The 21,467-nt window shown below is 42.8% G+C and overlaps 1 protein-coding gene across 5 annotated transcripts in view; it reads right to left on the bottom strand.

Annotated features, from left to right (window-relative positions):
* dzip1 (DAZ interacting zinc finger protein 1) overlaps nucleotides 1–21,467 on the bottom strand; it is a 40,852-nt gene that overhangs the window by 5,117 nt on the left and 14,268 nt on the right. Inside the window, exons 2-16 of one of the 5 annotated variants that reach the window (XM_079669305.1) lie at nucleotides 14,485–14,618; nucleotides 9,368–9,569; nucleotides 8,595–8,767; nucleotides 7,923–8,049; nucleotides 7,120–7,719; nucleotides 5,702–5,786; nucleotides 5,349–5,464; nucleotides 5,026–5,184; nucleotides 4,800–4,937; nucleotides 4,665–4,727; nucleotides 3,952–4,080; nucleotides 3,417–3,465; nucleotides 3,286–3,336; nucleotides 2,518–2,693; nucleotides 1,574–1,778 (exon numbers count right to left, since the gene is read on the bottom strand). In XM_079669305.1, coding sequence (XP_079525431.1) covers nucleotides 1,574–1,778; nucleotides 2,518–2,693; nucleotides 3,286–3,336; nucleotides 3,417–3,465; nucleotides 3,952–4,080; nucleotides 4,665–4,727; nucleotides 4,800–4,937; nucleotides 5,026–5,184; nucleotides 5,349–5,464; nucleotides 5,702–5,786; nucleotides 7,120–7,719; nucleotides 7,923–7,928 — 1,777 coding nt within the window. In that variant the 5' untranslated portion in view covers nucleotides 7,929–8,049; nucleotides 8,595–8,767; nucleotides 9,368–9,569; nucleotides 14,485–14,618. Of the gene's footprint in view, nucleotides 1–1,573; nucleotides 1,779–2,517; nucleotides 2,694–3,285; nucleotides 3,337–3,416; nucleotides 3,466–3,951; nucleotides 4,081–4,664; nucleotides 4,728–4,799; nucleotides 4,938–5,025; nucleotides 5,185–5,348; nucleotides 5,465–5,701; nucleotides 5,787–7,119; nucleotides 7,720–7,882; nucleotides 8,050–8,594; nucleotides 9,015–9,367; nucleotides 9,570–14,484; nucleotides 14,619–21,467 lie in introns of those variants that run through there. The other 4 variants (XM_079669308.1, XM_079669306.1, XM_079669307.1 and 1 more) reach the window with 4 other exon arrangements.

Here is a 21,467-nt window from a genome sequence, read left to right as displayed (position 1 = left end):
TAAATCTGATTTTTACAGCATTTTAGTAGGATAGCAGTATTTTAAAGTGTCAAAAACAAAATGACAGTAACAGACTGGAACAAGAAAACCAGTGTTTTTGTACCTACTGGTACTACCAAACAAAGTAGGCATTTTCTTTATGCCCCTGCATCTCACAAATAAACAAGGACATTTAATAATCAGACCCTGCAATAAAATAAATCAAGTTTCACTTTAGTTTTTCAAGTAACTCAACTCAAACTCACTAGTCACTCACTCAGCATCATCAGTCAGGTTTTTAGGAATATGAGAATGTCCACATTTCCAGGTATTTATAAGCTGGGATGTTTGGGCATTTACAATATCCCCTGCTCTGGAAACAACTCTCTCGCTTGGTACTGACGGGACAGCAGTGGTCGCGCTAACCGAATATTTTATTTAACAATGACGGAAAAATCTGAAAGCAGTCTGTCATTTTGACAGATTAGAACAAACCCGGAACAGCGCCAACGTTTCCCCGCAGCGAGGCTCTGGTGTTATGCCGTGTTATGCATGCCCTCCAAAAGGAAATGATATAGTTTCCAAACCGTACTTTGCCGTACAGATCAATACATGTCTGGGAGGTTTTGCTTTACGCTGTGCGCGCTGCCGCGAGGTGCATGCACACACGGCATAACACCGCCCCCCGTTGACAGTTCACGAGCGTGCTCTCTCGTGAACTGTGCAGACCCGACGGGTAATAAGGGATTATGACGGATATTTTACGATCCTGTCTGTCAAAATGACGGACAGCGAAAAAGCCTAACGCCACCTCAGTGGGACGGAGAGATATGCTTTGGCCATGGGTGGAAGCAGTGGGTCAAACTGTGCATGGTCTCTCCACCACTTCAAAAACAATACAGTTTTTGCCAAGAAGGTGAGGCTTATTGACAGGGCCAGATATAAATATACTGTTGGTACTTGTCAATGTCTCTAGGTATGTACATGTACCCTGTAAATACCATGTCCTTTTGTGTTATCTGTTTTATGTTCATGTTGTAATCTACTTGCTGCCATGTTGGACAGGTCTCTCTTGAAAAAGAAATCGATGATCTCAATGGGACCACCTGGTTAAATAAAGGTTTAAAACAAAAAAAAGTGTTTAAAAAATAATAATATTTTTTTTAATAAATATTTTTTTTAATCGCGGTCTCACTACGGTATTGTGACGTTTATTTACCGCGATACCGCGATATTCGGTATATCATTACATCCCTAGTCTTTTGTGTTTTGTGTGCCAATCAGAAGGTAACATTCTGCTGTTTGATACGCCTTCGTAAAGGGATTTCCCTGCTAGGCTTAAGGGGCGTTTCCCCTTTGGGTTGCGTCCGTTTGTTTTTTTCATAGTGTTGTGGCGACGTGGTTAGTGTCAGCTGTTTTCGGACAGCTGTCTCGGGGCACGTCTGCATGATTTTCAAACCAAATACAAGGCACTAATGCAAAAGTGGCTAACAACAGGAAGCTGAACTTCTCCGTGAGGTTATTATTGGTCTGTGGGCCGAGTAAGATCTTAGAGAGATGATCTCATGTGCTTAGAGGCTTCTCCATGACTCACCTTGAACTGGCTGTCTGGCTCTGGGCTGGGACACTGCAGCAGGGTCACTGCCTCTCCTCTGACGGGCCACCCTCTGCTCCACAGTGCTGCTGATCTCCTCCCGATAGCCCCAGTAGTGAGGCATCCCCTTCGCGGCGCTCTCCCGCTTTGAATGCGCCTTGGCCAAGATGGAACTAAGCTCTTTGTCCTTTAGACCACTCTGCTCCTGAGAAGAAGACACAAGTATAAGCAATGGTTACAAAACAAGTAGATTAAAAGTTCGACCTTCCTAAACTTTTATTTGTGTACAATACTTGTTTTAGCCTTGTGCATCCCTTTTTAAATAGTAGCTCTGTCTTCTTTAGAGGACCAAAGTGTCAGAAATTACTGGAAAATAATATTATTATTTTTTTTTCTATCTTCACCGAGTTAAAACTTAAAACATCAGTCCTGATCCTAACTACCAAATGGTCATTTCTTTTTTTGAATTCTAACCCTTCATTTGACAGTTGTTTACATAATATTACAGTTAAGACAAAAACACACACAAAACTGCAATTATGATCTGTATGATAGGGAGACCCTTTTCTCACATTCTGGGATATCAGCAACAACATTGATTCTAATGCATTGCATCAAACTAATAATACAGCAGCATAGCAGGTGATGGACCTATACGACACACATGAGAAACTGGCTCAATCTGCTGGAAGAACAGAAACATTTACAAATTGGAAAGCACCTAATAGTGGTGGAGTTTAATGTGGGTTTCAATGAGGACATCTTGGTGCTAAAAGATTTCTGTATGGGGCTACAGAATTTATTATAAGAGCTGAGGATGAACTTCCAAAATAAAAACATTCAAAAACAGCTAACACCCATGCCCCATTGTTTGCCATATCGATGAACCCAGCCAACTATGTAATCAAAAGTGTCCCCAGCGCTGCTTGAGAGTGTGCACTTACAGGCTTGACTCCCAGGTTCTCCAGCTTCTCCATGACAGCCTGCTCCAGCTCTGGCCTCATCTCCTTCTTAAGGTTGGGGTTCCTCTTCAGAGCGCTGATGTTCACTCTCTGTCTCTTCTCCGGTAGCGGCTCAGACTTCTTCTCCACCGGCCTCCTCTCAGAGAAGCTGCTCGAGTCTGTGAAGGAAAGATCACTTAATCAGCCATTTATGAGAAATCAGGCTCAACTTACAGGCAGCAGAGAGAGAGGCCGAATGAATGAACATGCATTTGCCAACTGTCACAGCAAGCTAAATGCCAAACGCTTGTATTGCTGGATGGGTGGGGCAGGCAGAAGAGGAGAACGTCTACAAGTCCATTTGCCACGAACAAGATGACGGATGGATGTAATGGTCACGAGTTCTGAGCAAGCGCCGATGAAAGTCACAGACAACAAGCTTGCTTCTCCAACAGACTGATGCATCCATGCAGACAGCATGCGGTCGGCCGGCTGTGTAGCTTTGACTGCCTGTTTTACCTTTCTCCTCCTCTGACAGCTCCTGTATAGGATCCAGCTTAGGAGCCGACGCGGGCTCCTCTAATTGGACACCACGTGACGTTTGAAGGTCAATAAAGGTGAGGGAGTCAGTTAACATGTGTCTTTATAAAAGAAGGGGGTAAATGTGGGGACAGTTTGCTTTGTCTATCATTCATGCATGAAAGCACATGCTCGGCTTCTCTGGGTGTGACCTTTGTTTTTTCTCATGAAAGCTGGTTTTTACTAACTTACCCAGTACAACTCTCTTTGGTTTAGGGTCCGGGGCTGGTGCACTGAGGATGACTGGAAAACAGAGAACATGATGAATATCATACACGCACTTAAGTTAAGACTTTTATGATTCAAAGTAAAGGAGTTTATACCTGGTACTTCCACTATTTTTGTGGGTGGATTTGAGGAGAAATTCCTTATCTGTAAGTTGGAAAGAAGTACCACTTGTTACACCATGCATAAAGAAAACAATCATTCTTCTTTTGGCTTGGTTATATTCATTAAGATCTGGGTTAAGTTCCTGCTAAGCCAACATTTCCAACTGCATCAAATGAAAAGCTTTAAACTGTTGATCTATGTGCCCTCTGAGTGCCCTCCGTTGACATTTTGGTAAGTTCACTTAAAGGGGTTCCGATTATTCTCAGTTTCATATTTGTATTTTGTGTGTTCTGTGACACACTTCACTCGTGGGAAAATGTGGATCTATTCCAGGAGAATCACCAGCTTCCTGTCACGTGTACAGTATCTTCATGTCTCAGTACAATACGATCGGAGCCCGTGAAGCTAATAGAGGATATCCTGAACGAGGGCTGACCCTCCGCCTCACTTCCTCCCCCGACATAATCACAGTGCGGGGGGGGGGGGGGGGGGGGGGTGTTGGCTGTGTGAGTGTGATGGAGTGCTGACCTGGTCCCTCTGAGCCTTGATGGTGTGCTCCTTGTCCTGCAGCCTCCTCCCCAGGTCTTGCTGCAGCCTCTGGCGGCTCTCCTGCTGCTCCGACACCGACGACTGCAGTCTGCTCAGCTCGTTCAGCAACTGCAAGGTGGATCAAACGAGATGCTTTTTATGGATTCTTATTTTCTAATTTAAGCTTTCTAAATATGTTTTTATTGTAATATTTTAGTTGGCGATTTTTTTGTGGTCGATTCCCTTCTTTTTTTTTTACCAAGGACAATAATGAATTATTAGAGAATATGAACAACCTTTCAGCCCTTCTTTACACTAACTTTGAATGAGCACAAACTCCCCAATAAAGTGTATTTTACAAAAGCCGGTTTGTAATAAATATACAAAACAAGCTTTTAGTTGATGCTTCTAAAGGGGCATGAAGATTAAGGATGAACAGAGACTGTGCGCTCACTTTTCATCAACACACGGAGCAGATCACCGTGAATAACTTCAAAGCTATGTTAGATTGCCTCAGTCGGTTAGCCAATCTCTTGAAATGAAGGTCAGCTGTTAGATTTTGCTCCTTATATGACATTTAACGTGACCTTTGCATGTCAAATAGCTCGGTAGAACACATTGGCTAGTGTTATGAGTACATGTCACCTTATTTTCCCCAAAGAGAAAACAGGGCTTACATAGGCCGATGCATCCCTCATTTGAATAAGACCTACCTTGTTCTTTTCAGACTCGTGCAGGGACTTGACTTCCTCCAGCTTGGATCCCCACTTTTTCTCCTAGAATAGAACATTTGTCTTTTTAGTGTACTCAAACAACTGTTTCAAAGCGTGTCTCCTCTCCCCACTGACCTGTTTCTTCATCTGATGTTCCAGCTTGTGTATGGCTTGCGTCTGCATCTCTTTGTAGTTGTCCAGACCTCTCTCTGGCTGCGGTTGCACAGGGCTTGGTGGTATTTCATGCTTAGCCGTATGATTCTGATTTACTTCCTGATGAAAAAACAGGTATGAATAAATGACATCCTGAAGACCAAATGAACACCACGAAGAAGTCATTATCCAAGAGTCCCTTTCATACATTTAGAGCCTGTATATTTCGTGTGTAAAGGAATTCCATCTCCCTGCGAATGCCGTCCCTGCTGTCGTCTATCTTTCTGTCCATGCGCGCCATCTCCTCGGCCTTAAAGCGCTCCAGCTCTCTCAGCAGCTCCTTTTGCATGGACTGCTGCTCTTTCTCCTGGAATCACAGCAACATAAAAGAACTCTGTTACTACAAAAGTAGAAACCCAAAGTATGATTATTTTGTTGTTTTACTGGAGAGTGTGGCCAACAGCCCGAAAGACAGATACATTTGGAAAAGGTCAATTGTTCAGATCCTTCCCAAAGGTCAGGCTTTCCTACCTGAACTATTTTGGCTTGCAAGTCCTGTTGCTGCTGATCGACCTGCTCCTTCAGACTGTTGATCTCCGCTCGGAGGCTTTCATTCAGAGACTTCTTCTCACTCTCTGAACGCAAATCTGGAAGGATGTAAAAGAAAGGTATTGTACAACATTGTGATGTGCAGGAATATTCCATGTTCTACCTTCAATTTACAACAGATATATATACAAATAAATGGTCTTGCCCCATCCTTAACATGTGTAATGCTTGTGATTTACCTGACTCCTACCTGTTTTTTTTATTTACTGTATAATAATTCTCTCCCTGTCTCTATTCTTAAGGTCTCCGTAAACCTTTATGACTGCTCCACTCACCGGTCTCATACTCGCCAGGGTGGCGACGCTGCATGTGATTCTGAAGAAACGTGGAATTGAGGAAGGATTTATCACAATGTGGACACTAAAAGACACGGAGAAAATACATTCATGTATTACCGTATAACGGGAAGAAATGTGACCATGAACTACAAGAAAATGTAGTTTAAGTATTGTAAACACATGTTTGCTAACAATCCAACGCGTCACATTTTAGATAGATATATTTTGAACTACGACTTGCTAATAATTCCTAAGAGGTAAACTACAGAGTGTGTGTCATTAAGGGAGGATTGAATGAATGGAAGAGGTTTGGGGCAGAGCTGACGAGGAATCTCTTTCAGGATGGTCCGCTGACTGTAGGCATGTTTCCTAACAGACAGATAGCGTGAGTGATGTTGATTTGTTCCCCGAGGCAGGCGTCCCAACACTCCAGCTCACTGACAATTCACTACTAGAGTAGACGCTATGTTCTACACATCACACGCTACATTAACCTAAGCATCTCATTGTGCCTGTGACTTCATTCAATGTTAAACCTGCTGCTACTGATATCTTGCCACACCATATGGCCCCCAAGATCCAAAGCCAGTCACACGACATGGAAAAGTGTGCCGCGATGAGTAACTCTTTAATTGATTACATTAGGGTTTGGAATAACTGTGGAAATCGGGAGCTGAATTAAATTAGCCTTGAGCGCTATGTGTGTGTTTTTGTAGTGCTAACACATGATAAGCAAGTTATGTCCTCAAAGCACAAACACATAACCTCTCTATCAATTATTGAACCACCTCTGTTAGCTGAGCTTCTACACACACCTAGCAACCACATGCTGTCATGACACACTATATCTGTTGCGTTGGTAACCGCTTGGATAGGTCAGGTACACTTGAAGACCAAAGAAGGGTTTTTGATTTGTGCTATAAATAACTTAATGGTAAGTGAGCTTTGTAACAGAAACTATATGTATTCAACAACACTAAATTATCTACAAGTCATGTTTATAAGAGGGTGGGGGAGATGTCAGACGGTGTCTTGACTACTCACCCTATTGTAAGTGGATTAAAAAAACAACTAATTGCCACCATATGACACCATCTGTTCTGCAGCTCTAAATCCTATTCTTCCCAAAATAAGCTTATTAAAACCTCCCCACAACAAGGCAGCTATGGCAGCTTTTACATTACATAGCAACCATTTCAACACCAATAAATTGTCACCTTTTCTATTTTTTCCCTCCAAACCCTGAATGCACAAAGCAGCCGAAGCTGTGAATAGATCTTGGGAACAATGACAGACTGGGGGCCCTGAGGAGGAGGAGCGATGGGGGTGGGGGTGATGGAGCTGCTTGCCAAACATATGTGAAATGCAAATGGTAACCGATAACCCCCAGAGTGAGCGTTTAGTGTCAGCGGTACCTTCTGTCCACTGATTATTCTGGGCGGGATCAGGGACTGCTGGTTGCGAATCAGCTTCTTCCTCTGCTTGAGCTCGGTGGTCAGGGTCTTCACCTTCTCCTCATGCTTATTCTGCTGAGCCAGCAGCTGCTCTCGATCGCTGGCAGCGGCCGCCAGCCTCTCCTCGGCCGCTCGCAGGTTGAGGGTGAGAAACTCCTGGCAGTGGAGGAGCCACTCCACTGTGAGCTGGGCCAGCCGCAAGAGCTTGATTAGAGCTGGGTCCACGGGGCTCTGGCAGCGCTGACACCGCTCCCCGTCCAAGCTGCAGAAGGTAACGCCGCTGATGTGCTCTTGCAGGGCGTCTACATCCAGCTGGCTCACTACCAGGTCGATGTCCACAGCATTGATCCGCCGCCAGTCCACGCTCTCCCTGCGAGGACGGAACTTGAAAGGCAGGTTGATGGAGGCTCCGCTGGACGGAGTCATGCTGGGTGCAGGAGCAGAGTGGCCGTTTACAGAGGGGTGGCTGAGAGGGGAATTCAGGAGGGAAGGGATCCCTGCTGATGAGTGGGTCCCTTGGGTGTCACCGGTGAAGGGGTAGTATGCTCCGTCGTGAAATGGCTGAAACAAAGGGCAGAGATTTTGAATAGCCAGTTAAAGAATATATAAACCTCATTTCATATCAGCAGCCATAAGAAAGAGATTCAGAGAATATACAGCATCTGGTGTGTGTTGGCAAGGTAAAACAGCAGATTCCACCACTGCCGATTCCATCCCAATCTACCTATGATGCTGTCGCCGTCCTGACGCCGTGCTCTCCTTACCATCATCGACTGGTTGTGCCTTCACGGGGGAGAAAGAAATAGAAGCACCGTCGTTCCTCTCCGGTTCCGCCCCCTTTGCAAGCAGTCGCGCCGGGGCAAGTTACCATGGAGACAGAGACGAGCGTCCCTGTGGAGAAAAGTGTTATCAAAACACTGGCTGCAATCAGCAAATGTTTCCTTACAGTGTGTGGGAGATGGGCTGTGTCCTGTGGGAAACACAGCAATGCGTCTGAAAGCCCCTCACTTGACTGAATCTGTGTGAAAAACTAATGTACCTGCGAATGAGCACGAGGAGGTTTTTACGGCAATGGTTTCCTTGCCAACTGCGAACGCCGATAATCTCTCTCATGTTGGGGCAGGCTGTTTATCCCCTTGCTTGACCTCAACTTAACAATTGCACACATGCTTGAACTTGTCTGAGCAACTATTAAAAATGCATTTCCAACACTTTAATGCTAATGTAAAGTATAAAACCGTTCACAAAATGCCAGGAAGGTTAAGCACTTATAACGGCTCATGCATTTCAAACCAATTCTTAGCTAACGGACATGTTCTAGTGAACGGTGTTCGGCAAAAACTTTAAACAGCGAAGCTAAAACTTTATACATCACCAACAGATGTGTATATCACAGTTTAAGATGTATTTTCCAGGACTTTATTGAAAAGACTTACCTGAGGGTTTGTTTTCTTATGTTACAGCCTCTAGAAACGTTTTTTTTACGACGGGACCCCAGGCGTTTTGAGGGTGACGTAGATGCTGGTCTCCACATTCCTAAATCGCTGCTTGCAAAAAAGAGGGAGCCTCAAAGCTAACTGTGATACAAGCATGAACTTCCGGTGAATACCTTAAAATAAAACAAAGAGTTCTTAAATAACATTCAGTGAGGCGTTTAATTCATAGCTAATAATGGACAATTGCAAAGCAGACACACGTGTCTTGAAAACCTTATACCTATAACGTTGAATAACTCTTAAATAATTTAAACAATAAAAAAGTGTGGGACTAGCTGTGATAATGTGGTTTGAGGTGAAGCATTTATTAAGAATTCTTCCTTAGAATTATCAGGACATTACATATATAATTACTAACAAATAATTTCTAAACAAAGCACTTATATACTGATAAAGGACTGGCTTATCTAAAGCCAGTTGAGTAGTAGCCTACTTGAAATGTTTTGGCTCTCTGAAACCTGATGTACTTATATGATTCTGTTTTCTTCAAGTTTGTATCTTCCTGGTCGAATGCACTTATTGTAAGTCGCTTTGGATAAAAGGGTCAGCTAAATGCAATGTAATGTAATGAATTCTAAAATGTGTTTTGTTTGAGGTTTGCAAAGAAGGACTATTTATTGAGTCAATCACCTATCACAAACAATTATTTAGTAGTTAAAGTTATGATCCTGAACTTTGGAAAATACTATGATGAAAAGAAAATCATGCCCAACCTTTACTTTGAGTGCAAATCGGCTCACTTCCGGTGGTGTTGGGGGAGTGTTGTTGAGTCGACTTGACGCAGCTCGCAGAAGGAGGGGGGAAGGGAGAAGCAGACCTCTGGGCTTTGAAATGGAGAAACGGGGAGTCTGAACACCGGGATGAAGGGGTCTGGGTTGAAGAGGCTCCCAACTTCACGGAGGGAAAGTCTGAAAGCTGAATAAAATGTGATTACAACGTTGAAAGCATAGCACGTGTGGAAACAACCATCAACACAGCTCGAGAGGGATGAAAGGGAAGATTTGAAAACACTTTGGCACGAGCTCCCTCTTGTGGTTAAACGTTTTATTGAATCATCATGGGAAATGTGTTTTAGATCTTGTACTTCGGTAAAAATAAAAAAAACAAGAGTCTATGAATACTCTCTACAACTAAAATTCTTGCATTGAAATGTTACTCAACAAAAAGTACAAATGTATTTGCATCAAAATATACTTAATGTACCAAAAGTAAAAGTACTCAGATTGGTCCATTTCAGAATATGATATGTTTTGATTATATTTATTGATGCATTAAAGCTGGTAAAGGTGCAGCTAGTTTTTATGACTTAGTTTACTGCAGGGTAGTCTCTGATATTGTAATATTATTAATCATAATAAGTGTGCTTGACCGAATCATAACAACCCCTGCTGGCACTACTTTAAAGATGGGTAAATGACTCGGACCCTAATTTACACAAGTGATACAAAAATAAATTATCACTATTTAAAGTCCTGAATTTGTGATCTTAATTAAATAAGTGTTATCAGCAAAACGCAGGCTACTTCAGAAAAAGTCAAAGTTAAGGACCAAAAAGCCCTATTTTATCCGTTTTCATGTGATAACAAGTTAATACAAAAAATTCCTTCGTTAATTTATCTTGAAATAACAAATAAGACTTTAATTTCCTTGAGATAATGACATTCGTTTCCATTTCACAAGAACACAATGTTTCATGAAATGTAACAGCTGTAGTATCTCATTATCTCAGAATAACAGCATTTGTTATTTCGAGCCGATCACACAAATTACTTGTGATCTTGAGAAAACTAATCACATCTATTTGCTATCACGGAAAAACACAGGAAACACAAAAGGTTTGAACCATATGATACAGCCGCCGTAAAAAAAAAATGCACTTCTTTGTGAAATATTGGATAATCTGACCCCTCATGGCCCTAAAACGATTATTGATATGAAAGAATGTGACTAGTTGGGGGGAAAAGGAGCCCTAATTTTGTTTTCAAAATGTAGGCCCCACTTTAAAAATGAGCTAATCAAAATGTCTGATGATGTCAGATGGGAGTGTGAAAAGTACAGCATTCATGGCTGTAGCAGCCACTATGTACATTTAGTCACCAACGGAGGTCAGTAGAGATCTGATCTGAGCTCTGCAGACTAGTATTATATGGAGGAGTGATGGCCGTTCCTCCCTCCTGTCTTCCCTCAGTGTCAGAAGAAATGCTGCCTACTGCTGCTGTGATGGAGAGCATCTGCAGGAGGTGACACACTCCCCACTTTAATGGGCAGCAAAATCAGCGGGGAACATCCACACACACTAATGTCCGAGCACGCACACACTGCTGCTGCTTGTATTCAAGGACCAGTCCCAAATTGTTCTTTGGATGTTTCTTTTTAAGCATAAAATTAAAGATTGATTCGCATTCAGGGCAACGCAGGCGCTGGCTCAGCACTAAAACAAAGTGAAGGAAAGAGTGAAGATGGGTTTTTTCTTTTTAATCACACAAGCTGACAAGAAACAGCCTGCATGGGCACGTCTCAGCATGTTGAACCCTCCGTCAGAGTCCCACTGCTGGGAGAAGCCATTTCCTCGGCCAGTCCCCAGACAGCTTCAGTCGAGTCCTGATAAATAGAGATTTTAATTCCTGCGAACAGGTCCTGTGACTGGCAGGATAGCCTGAGGGGGGGGGCCGCGTTCACTGTAAAGACAAGCAGCACATCACAATGAGGCGAAGTTCAGCTGTAGGACAATATGCATGATGATCTGCTTGTTTCTTCCTTCCACTGCAGCAGGCCGGAGCCATGATGTTTACTTGAAAAATAAAATCCACACTTTTTTGATAAGCGTTTACCACAGCAAGAGACACACGCGCGGGCAGAGAAGTTGCATTAGTCATGCAGTAAAAAGGAGCAGGGGTGTGTGGAGGAAGAGGAGCGGACCTCTTGAGATGAGTAAGCACAGCCCTACACTCAATTTACTGCTTGATTTACGAGTTCATTTCCTGCGTGAAGTTCTCAGCGGGGGTGAGGTGGTATATCTTTCCCGCTATAGGTAGCTGTGGCTCCACTTCCCTATCCCCCATGAGACCCACTCTCACCACTCCGGGCCTTAGTGGGACTATAAATAATGGCCGCTGGAACAAGTACACATTGAACAAAGAGAGGAGAGGATGCCGAATCTTTATTCATGAAGGAGGTTCTTATCTTCCCCTGCAGAGGACGAGATGGATCTAGACCACTGTGCATACTGAGGCTCTGTGCACAGTTATTCTCACTGTGTTCCTGCTCTCAGATAAGCATCCAGAGATGTTTTGATGCTGTAAAGGTGAAAAGAAACCTTGATACAGCTGGGTTTTTTCATCCGTGTGCACATGCAGTTCGTTATCATGGAAGGGTGCATTCAAATAAAGAGACTTTTATCTTTTAACATTAAAAAAGCAAGTTGAGCAAGAGAGAAATGCTGCTTCATTGATTGCTACAGGAGGTTTCTAATACTAATCCAACAGAAACAAAGGTAACTAATTTACTGTAAAATAAGACAGGATTGCAGATAAGGGTGCATGTCAGCTCCATGGATTTTAGTATACACGACTAGAATCCAGACAAACAAAGTGCCAGCTCAGCAGGACCCTCACCACTGCCGCACCAACTTCAAGCCGAGCGGCATCCAGCCTACAACTGCCCACCGGTTTTCATCTCAGACACTTTGTTGTCTATTTCCAACGAGGCAGCCGCAGGGGTCACAAGTGGTGAATCAGCCTTGTGGGAAGGAGAGATTAAAGAGCGATACAGAGGGGGGGGGGAGAGAGAGAGAAGCAACCCACCGATTCCTTTCATTGTCCCCTATGAGTGTTGCACAGGTCAGAAGAGGTACCAGCACCAAAGAATTATATATAGCAGACAAATGACGAGGACCGCACTGGTTTTCTCTCGTCCTCCCACTGAGCTCCAGGTCCAGGCGAATCAGGGCAGCAGCAGGATCCTTAGGTGGAACCCAGGAAATGCAGAATATGTGGAGAGATGATTGTGTGATGAATGCGCACATGGGTAGGAAACTTAACTCAGACCGTGTTGTAAGAGAGTACCAAACCATGCACATTTCCTCCAGGAGAATCAACATTTTTCACATGGTAGCCATTTTGATCTCCTTCCTTCAACTTGTTCCCCAAACTAAAATGTTCTACTGCATTACTGAGCAGCGAGACACGAAGGCAGGGTTATTAAAGCTTGCGTGATATACAGTAGAGGGGCGAGCAACGATCATCATAGGATAGATATCTGTCTCTGAGGTTTGTCTGCTCCAATCCCAATACAATAATGTATATACATGTAAATGATGTTAAACACTGCCGAAGCTGTTATTAACAGGAAACCAATAGGATGAATTTAATCTCACACTTTATCAGGCGCAGCTGAAGAAAAAACCCACTTGTTTTGACATTTAAGAGAGGCATCATTTCTACACCATTGCTCCCCTGGTTGCTTGCTTAAAGCGTCTAATTATATTTCCCTCTCAGTATTAAGTTACAGGACAATTAGCGCACTGCTTAAACTGCTTTCACCTGCAATACAGGAAGAAGTGTATTAGTGTGAGTTACTTTCATGTTAATACCAACCTTCCTAGCAGCCATCTATTGTGCTTTATTTAGCATTCAAATGTAGGGCTGCGAGTGGAAGTCATGTCCTTCTGGTAGCCCTATTAGAAACTAAATGTTACTTTTGACAGTTTGAACAAATGAGGGAGAGCGCAGGAAAGGGAAGATAACTGTCGCTCGCTTTGAGCTATGGCAACCATCCAGTACGTGCCTTCTTTGTATTCAGCGAACAGCTCGTTTTTGTGTCAGTGTGGGACGAGAGAAGCACTTAACGTGACATTTAGAGATGCTCGGAGATTCTCTCTAGAGGCCAGAGGGAGGGAGAAAAGAACCAATGATGTTATCGCAGACATGTGTTTTAAATGCCAGGAGGGGTGCTTTGCCCAAGAGCTTTGGCCACAAAGATAAGGGAATAACCTCTGTTAGTGCACCTCTTGTGCCGGGTCTGGGGCTCACGCTAAGCTTTGTCTGAAATGGTTTCAACTCTTTTCTATCAGATGGGATCTTTTAATGCCTACAGAACAATCTCCTTAGATTGTACATTAGGGCTGCTGTTATCCTCAGAAGAAATCCACACACGCACGGTGCATTTTAAATAGTCGGCCACAGGACAGGACACACAGCTTTATGAGTGGGCGACACAAGCTTTCTGGGATTGCGAATCTTAAGCAGATGGTCGTAATACACATATTAACTGTGGATCACAGCCATTTCAAAGACTTTCAGAGCCATGAATAATGTCCAAAATCCCTTTGCCATTAATACCAGACTAAATTCCTCTTATTGATGTGGGTTTATCCTGAAGGGACCTCCACAATAAGGACACATGAATATTTAACAGCTGAAGAAAGGTCAGTCTGTTGGTATGGAGGCTGAGATTGAACTAATCAATCATCATTCGTGTGTCAATTAAAGCAAAGCGTGTATACTTGTGACTGGATGCAGAGGAATTTCTTCAAAAATATGTTTTTGTCAAGCAAATCCTTGTAATAGGTGTCTGGATGTTTTTGCAATTCAAATGTGCAAAATTCATCCATCTTACAAATGTATCTTTCACCGCGCCGTGTATGTTAGCATGTGTACTTGTGCACAAAGTGTTTTAGCGTTTGAAGCAAGGTCTAGCGACTCAGCCATAGCCTCCGATAAATCAGGCGGGGAGTTAGATGTATGGAGATAGAGCTGCATAGTGATGAAGCTGCTGTAAAGGAGCAGAGTTTAGGAAACAAGGTTAGCAATTCATCACCAGATATTCCTACCGAAAGATCCGGAGAACTTCCACGGACTCCTTTTTCCCCATTTGTCTCGGATATGGTGGCTCCTTCTTGTGTGCTCTTTTCTGCTTCATCACAGCCTCAGACACCTCGTTGAGCAGTTTGCTTTGAAATGGCACCTAATGTGGGAGGAGAGCACAATATGAATACTGTCACTGGTGACAGTTGTGGATAGCGAATTGGTTTTACTGGTAAAAGCCTGCCAGAGAGGTGATTCCATTTTGATCTGCAGTCACACCATTTCTCTCCATGGAAACACTCATCATCATTTTACCATTTCATCTTGGACCAGTGCAATTTGCCAAGCGCTCCTTCTTTTCCTCACTCTGCCACGTGCTTGTATTCTGGGTGTTTGCCCAAGGAGGAATAATCAATGTTGTACATTTCTCGCCATCTGAGGCCCCGTGAATATTTAAGGCTTTGATGTTTGGTTGTCTAATGCAGTTACCTAAGCAGCTTGCCATAGCGGCCTCCCAGAGAGTCTCCCTGCACGCTTCTCCCTATTTTCTGCAATGTGTCTGGATTGCGTAAATAAAGTATCCTTTTGAAGCCTCTCTTCACTGCCTCTCTGGGAATGTGTTTTCTGCAGATAATGACTCCTCTCACCTCGCCCAAAGAATGCAGCACAAATCTTTTTTTGTAATTCTTACTCGCCTAAGACTTGAGTACCTGCACATGCTGTGATATGAATTCAATCATCACACATTGGTGTAAGCACACGTGGCAGATTTGGCCACACATTAATGATTCCATCTCTGTTTCTAATACAACAAAGAGAGCCAGCTGCCAGGTATGGAAAATCGGAAGCATAAACAATGCTGAAGGCCGGGACAGTTTCCAGGTGTTTACGTGTGCCTGGAATGTATGATGACCAAATTCATGCGGCATGCAGTCTTAAGCAATGTTGCCGTAAACTGGCTATAAAATAGTGAACCAGAGTTATTGGGCACGGGCCCAGACAGCCCCTGACTCAGCTCAAAGGCATTGTTAAGCTGGCACAGACTCACACAGCCGGGATGGGCCATTAAGGGCTATAATAGACTGAACCCCACAACAAGGAGGTGATATGCTTAGTGTCGGCTGGCTCTGCAATACTTTCAAAATGTGTGTTTTTATGTTGTTACACAACTACAGTTTCATCTGCTGAAGTAAAACAGGTGAATCCCTCCATCACACTGAAGTAACACTTGAGGAAATAGATAACATTTAAAGCCATGTTAGATTACCATCCAAAACATACTTTGTATTGCAAAAACATGTACTTCATTAAGAATTTCATTCAAATGTAAATGTTTAGTTTGACTTTTTGGGAATGTTTACCAAAGTGTTAGATGAGAGGATATTCTCTTACTTGTTAGTGGGACAATCCCCACAGGAGCAATTTGGGGTGAAGTATCTTGCCCAGGGTCACAACGACATGCTGACTGCAGCGGGGTTTGAACCTGTGACCTCCTGATCCGAACGCCTACGCACAACCAACTGCACCACACGCCCCCATATACGTATCACTCACATGTATGCTAAACATCAAGCTACAGCATCAGGCAGTTAGCTAAGCCTAGAAAGCATTTTAAGTATCGTAAACAGTTTCTTAACTAACAAAAGAAAAACACTTACTGTGACCCAAATATGATCCTTAACTAAACATTATCAAGCGGTCTTTTCACATAAACACAATTAAGTAGTTATGTTTCAATACACAAAGTTAACAACGGGTTTAAAACTGTAACAAAACATGTTTCCCTCTAAACTAAATTAGCACGGCTTTTGTTTCTAGAACATAATTTTAGAAGGCTGTTCTTTGTAATTGTTAGCAACGATTGCACCTCTGAAAACGTTATTATCTGCCCATCAGGTGTTTATTAAAAGGTGATATATATAACATCCTGATTATACAGATTTACGGGAAAAAGGGCGCCTGCTCATCTCACAGTGAATATATAAGATTCAGGTTGTGAATAAGAAGTCAATGCATAAAAAACCCAGCTTTTTAAGATAAAAAGTGTTTTGACAATTAAAGTTCAAAGAAGAAAATGCCTTGGCAGTCATCCTGTGAACACATCGACCTAATTAAACGTTTTGATCCAGTATTATCACTGCTTTGGTAAATATGTGAGTGGTTGGAGAGGTACCGTCTGTACCTAATGTTAACAAAGCCAGGAAGACAAACTAAGAGAGCTTTGGCGACTGTCAAATATTCTATATATATATTTCTTTATTTTTGCCTTGATCAGAACTCAACTTCACACACATGGAAATTCAGGGATCCCTTTGAACAATATTTCTCCACATCAGAAATGAGTTTGAAAGCTTCTCAAGACTGAAGGAAAGTTAATTAATTAAAAAGATATTTTCCAGCAGTGTTTGTACAGCTCTTGCTCTTGTCATTCCTGTATGAATGTGATTACTTTAATGTTTGTTCTCTTATTTGCTGCATGAGCTTGTGGATATTAGCATAACAGCCTTATCTTGAATAAGCCAGTGTTACATTTATTAATGAATCTGAGGAATTTATCTCTTTCAATTAAACGCTCAGATTAAGAAAGCTGAGCACAGCAAATGTTTTTTTTTTTTATCTTTGGGCATTTGGGTTTCCCTTAGCTTTCTGATTCTTGTCAAATGTTCTGATGAACAGCAAATTCATCAAATTAACATTCACACAAACGCACATTGGTTGACAGGAAGCATCGCGTAAATGTAGAAATGGATCCCTAAATGTGTAAATATGACTTAACTTTAACACATTTGTTGTTAATCTATTTTTATGTGAATACAATTGGGTTTTTTGCAGAGTAAGTAATGAGTATTTGAAAATGGCTCTGTATTTTTTGTAATAGTTTGTTGATGTATATTAAGATTGTCTTAATGAAGGAGCTGTACTATTATAACAGGGCCCCTTTAAGCTAAATCTTTCAGTAGATGTTTTGGGTTTAGACAATCACCAACCCTTTTGATAATCAAATCATCTTAGTCATTAATAATGCCCTATTACATATACGGGTAAAACTATAAAAGTTCAATACAAAAACTTCTATAAACCTGAACTTCTACTTTTATAGCACCATATTGGAAATGATATCCTTGGTTAATTCAAATTGACAACGACAAGTGTTAAATTAAATTAGACACATGTGGTGTATTTTGCAGTGAAATTGCACAGCAGGCTGCGAAAGTTTACCTTAACATTGGGGTACAATGCTACCATCAATTTCGAGAAGGGAAATTACAGTAATTTTCCTTCTGACATTCATTTAGCGCCTTGATTCAACGTCTGATGGAAGTGACAAACAGACCCTGTTTCTAGGAGACGACAGCAGGAAACATCAACCCAACCTCAAAGCTTCAATTACCTGCTGGAAAATGCAGATTGTATCACAGGCCTCCTCTCCAATGTCCTCGCACTGTGGAGGAGATTAGACCAATCTGGGTTTGTATCTGTGGAGCTGCCAAGGTGCGCTGCATGGGCCAACAGCTTCCTTTTCATCGGGGAACCAAGTGGAGAGAGTGTCCCTTTTGATTAAGGGTTTTGGACAGGGCTGTGGTGGGGGCCCGGCACAGGCTGGCGTGGTGCCGCGTTGCACTGCAGGTCTGAGGGCCCGCCTCCCTGTGGTGGAGAGTTCGCAAATCTTCAGTCACACACGCCGCAGGGAGCCCAGGCTAACGGCCAGAGTTGACAGTTTACAGAAAGCAAGGATGCTCAATGGCATCTAACAATATGATCACAATCTAAATGGAAGTGTACATTTCTACCGTGAAGCAAAGGAGCACTGACTGGTCCTTGGTCATAGAAACATATTGTGAATCACTTTTTAAAATGTTCAGAGGGAAAGATTTAAAGTGACTACCTACTGTTTGAGAATATAATTGGGAGGGATGAAACACTCTTTAATGGTCTCACATGTGACACAGTGAAATGTGTTCTCTGCTTTTAACCAGGAGTCTAGTACTAGGAGCAGTGGGCAGCTATTGTACAGCGCCCGGGGAGCAATGGGAGTGATGGGGGAAGGGGGATGTCCGGTGCCTTGCTCAAGGGCACCACGGCAGGGCAGGAGGTGAACTCGGATCTTTCCAAGTAGAAGTCCATATTTAGGTCTGGTCGGGGACATGAACTGGCAGTACGGCTCACAGTCCAAGCCCCTACTTACTGGGCCACTGCCGGAGGATGTTAATCTCAGTGTATCTGTCCAATGCTTCCTTCCTTCCCACACATGTCAAGAAGAATATTTGAAGAATGCTCTAAATAGGTAAGGCAGAAAAAGTAGCTAGCTTAGGTAATAATGTGGCTACAATGCTAGCAGCGGGAGAAACCATGATTCCTAAATATGTCTTATTTTGTTCTATCAATGATGTTTAAGGTACAGTGTTAGTATGGGTTTTGATTATTTATTTTTTGTTCCAATGTTCCAAACTTTCTGCTGCAGCCGTTTTGGTTCCCCATGCTTGGGTGTGTGCTGGATTAATTTCTCGTTTTTATGACACTTTAATCAACTTAGGTACAAGCTTATCGGGGAAGCAATTTGTAAAATGTGCTTTTTCTTACGCTAAAAACAACAAATAAGAACAGTTACTTTCCCCAGTATAACCAGCGCCTGTAAGACATGATGAAAGAAGAGAGACCAATAAGCAGACTCCATAATCAGCAACAGGTCTATCAGAGACAGAAGGGGTCAGAATACAGACAGGGAAATGCAGCAACCCCTGACAAACAGAACGTTATACATAGAGATTAACGAAGGGGCGAGCAGCTGCCGCGCGGTCATGTGACCATCAGGTGATCAGTGACAGCAGCTAGTGGGCAGGTGAGGAGTCTGACACCACACACGGAGGAGGAAGAGGCCGATGTCGCCATGACAGCACCGCCATCTGCACACCATGACAGCACATGTGCAGCCTCCACCTGTAGATCTGATAACGATGAGGCTTTGTCACATTTAAGTAAAAAAATGCTGCGACTTCCATTTATGTATGAGTACACGTTTTACCATCTTCCACACTCTGTATGTGCCTTATCCTCATTTATATTCCACTCAATAACCTGGAGAAGTAGCAGCAAGAGGCAGATCTTTCTCGAGGCTGTTAAGTTTTGGATAATTTTTCATTCTCTAACAGCAGCTGTAATGCCCCACAGTTCTTTTTCCCCTTTAAATGTCCCCGATTTCTCTTGTGCAGCAGTTTTACATTTATTTGCTTCCCTTAACAGTGTCTCAGGCTGCCCATTTGCTAGAAATGCCCGGAAACTCCCAGCTCACCAGAGGTCCCACTGCAAAAAGTGAACTTTCTCAGCATCATTTTAAAATCAATACTAATTCCAATAATAAACACACATCTGCAGTTGCATCAGACCGGGACCTCGCTGGAAATGAAAAAGACCAAAACAGATAAACAGAAATCCCACAGCAATCCAATCATAATTTCCAGGAAGCCTCAGTTCCATTATTGGGAGTCCTGTACATTGTGGATGAGTCAGCACTTCCCGGGGTTATTTCTCATAAGGCTCACTACGAGCGTTAGGGACCTCGTAAATATCCCATGCTGCACAGCCAGAACAACACAAGGCTCGCTTCGCTGCACAAAACATTAATGCAGATTCTTACCCATCAGGGATTCTGCGCAGATTTTAATCAGCGTGCCATTTGTGGAAAAGGTTTCTTTCGCTAAATCATATCTGGAGGAGGAGGGGGCCTCGCAGGTAAAGAGCACGCTGACACGGGGTGTTATCATCACCGGGGCAACACATCTAATGCCCAGCAGTTCGCTTCTGCATGGCCTTTAGAAAATGAGATATGTCTTGTCCTGACCCCATAACAATTCCTTCCATGTCCCCACCTCAATAAGGAATGGTGAGAGAGGTGAGCCCCAGACTAAACTCCAGCATACAGATTAAGTCTAAGAGGGCAAAGTGCAGGAAGAGGATTGAATAGAATACATACCAAAGTGCATGCTGGTTAAATCCCTTGATGGAGGGACATTTAAGGCAAAATAACAAAAGCTTTTTATCAGTGAAAGCTTAAAGAGAATCCATTACTAAGGGATAAATGTCTTTCTTTATTTCTTGCCTTTATGTCCATATAGAGCTGTGAATTCAACTGCGTCACGTGTTTAAGTCTGTTCCAGGGCTCTATGAGAACCTATGTGGGATGATGACGGAATTGCAGACACACACACACACACACACACACACACACACACACACACACACACACACACACACACACACACACACACACACACACACACACACACACACACACACACACACACACACACACACACACACACACACACACACACACACACACACACACGTTTCTCTCACACACGATGCCAATTATTGACTTGACATGTTGGAATCTGTCCATGGTGCTGAAACGACTCGCAGCTCGCTTGAGGATTAACTCTTTCATGCTGGCTGCACGGGAACTAAAATCCCCTAAATCATGGTTTCACACTTTTAGATCTGCTTTATAACTTTATAACACATATATACACCATAGTTTCTGTTTGCACTATGCAGATACACTAGGGTCAGTCCTGAGGTTTATTTCTTAAAATATTACAATCATAACAGCATTAAAATAGAACCATAAGGAATAAACATATACAATGCAGATCAGTTTGTACTTTTAGGTCACTGTATTTAGTATATAATAAATTAAATAAGTCACATGGAAATAAATCACAGTTGTTTACATAATTTCCGCTTTAAGTCCATATATGCTTTCTACATTATTGGAATTAATGATTTTCCATCAGCAGTTGTTCGAGGCCGCTCAAATTGCAAGTGTGTGTGTGTGTGTGTGTGTGTGTGTGTGTGTGTGTGTGTGTGTGTGTGTGTGTGTGTGTGTGTGTGTGTGTGTGTGTGTGTGTGTGTGTGTGTGTGTGTGTGTGTGTGTGTGTGTGTGTGTGTGTGTGTGTGTGTGTGTGTGTGTGATTAGAGATTCGATTGCGTCACGGGATAGGCAGCTGGG

This window comes from Notothenia rossii (assembly GCF_949606895.1).
Source record: "Notothenia rossii genome assembly, chromosome: 3".
Classification (NCBI taxonomy): Eukaryota; Metazoa; Chordata; class Actinopteri; order Perciformes; family Nototheniidae; genus Notothenia; species Notothenia rossii.
Note: the sequence above shows the minus strand (reverse complement) of the source record. Positions and strands in the feature narration are given on the sequence as shown.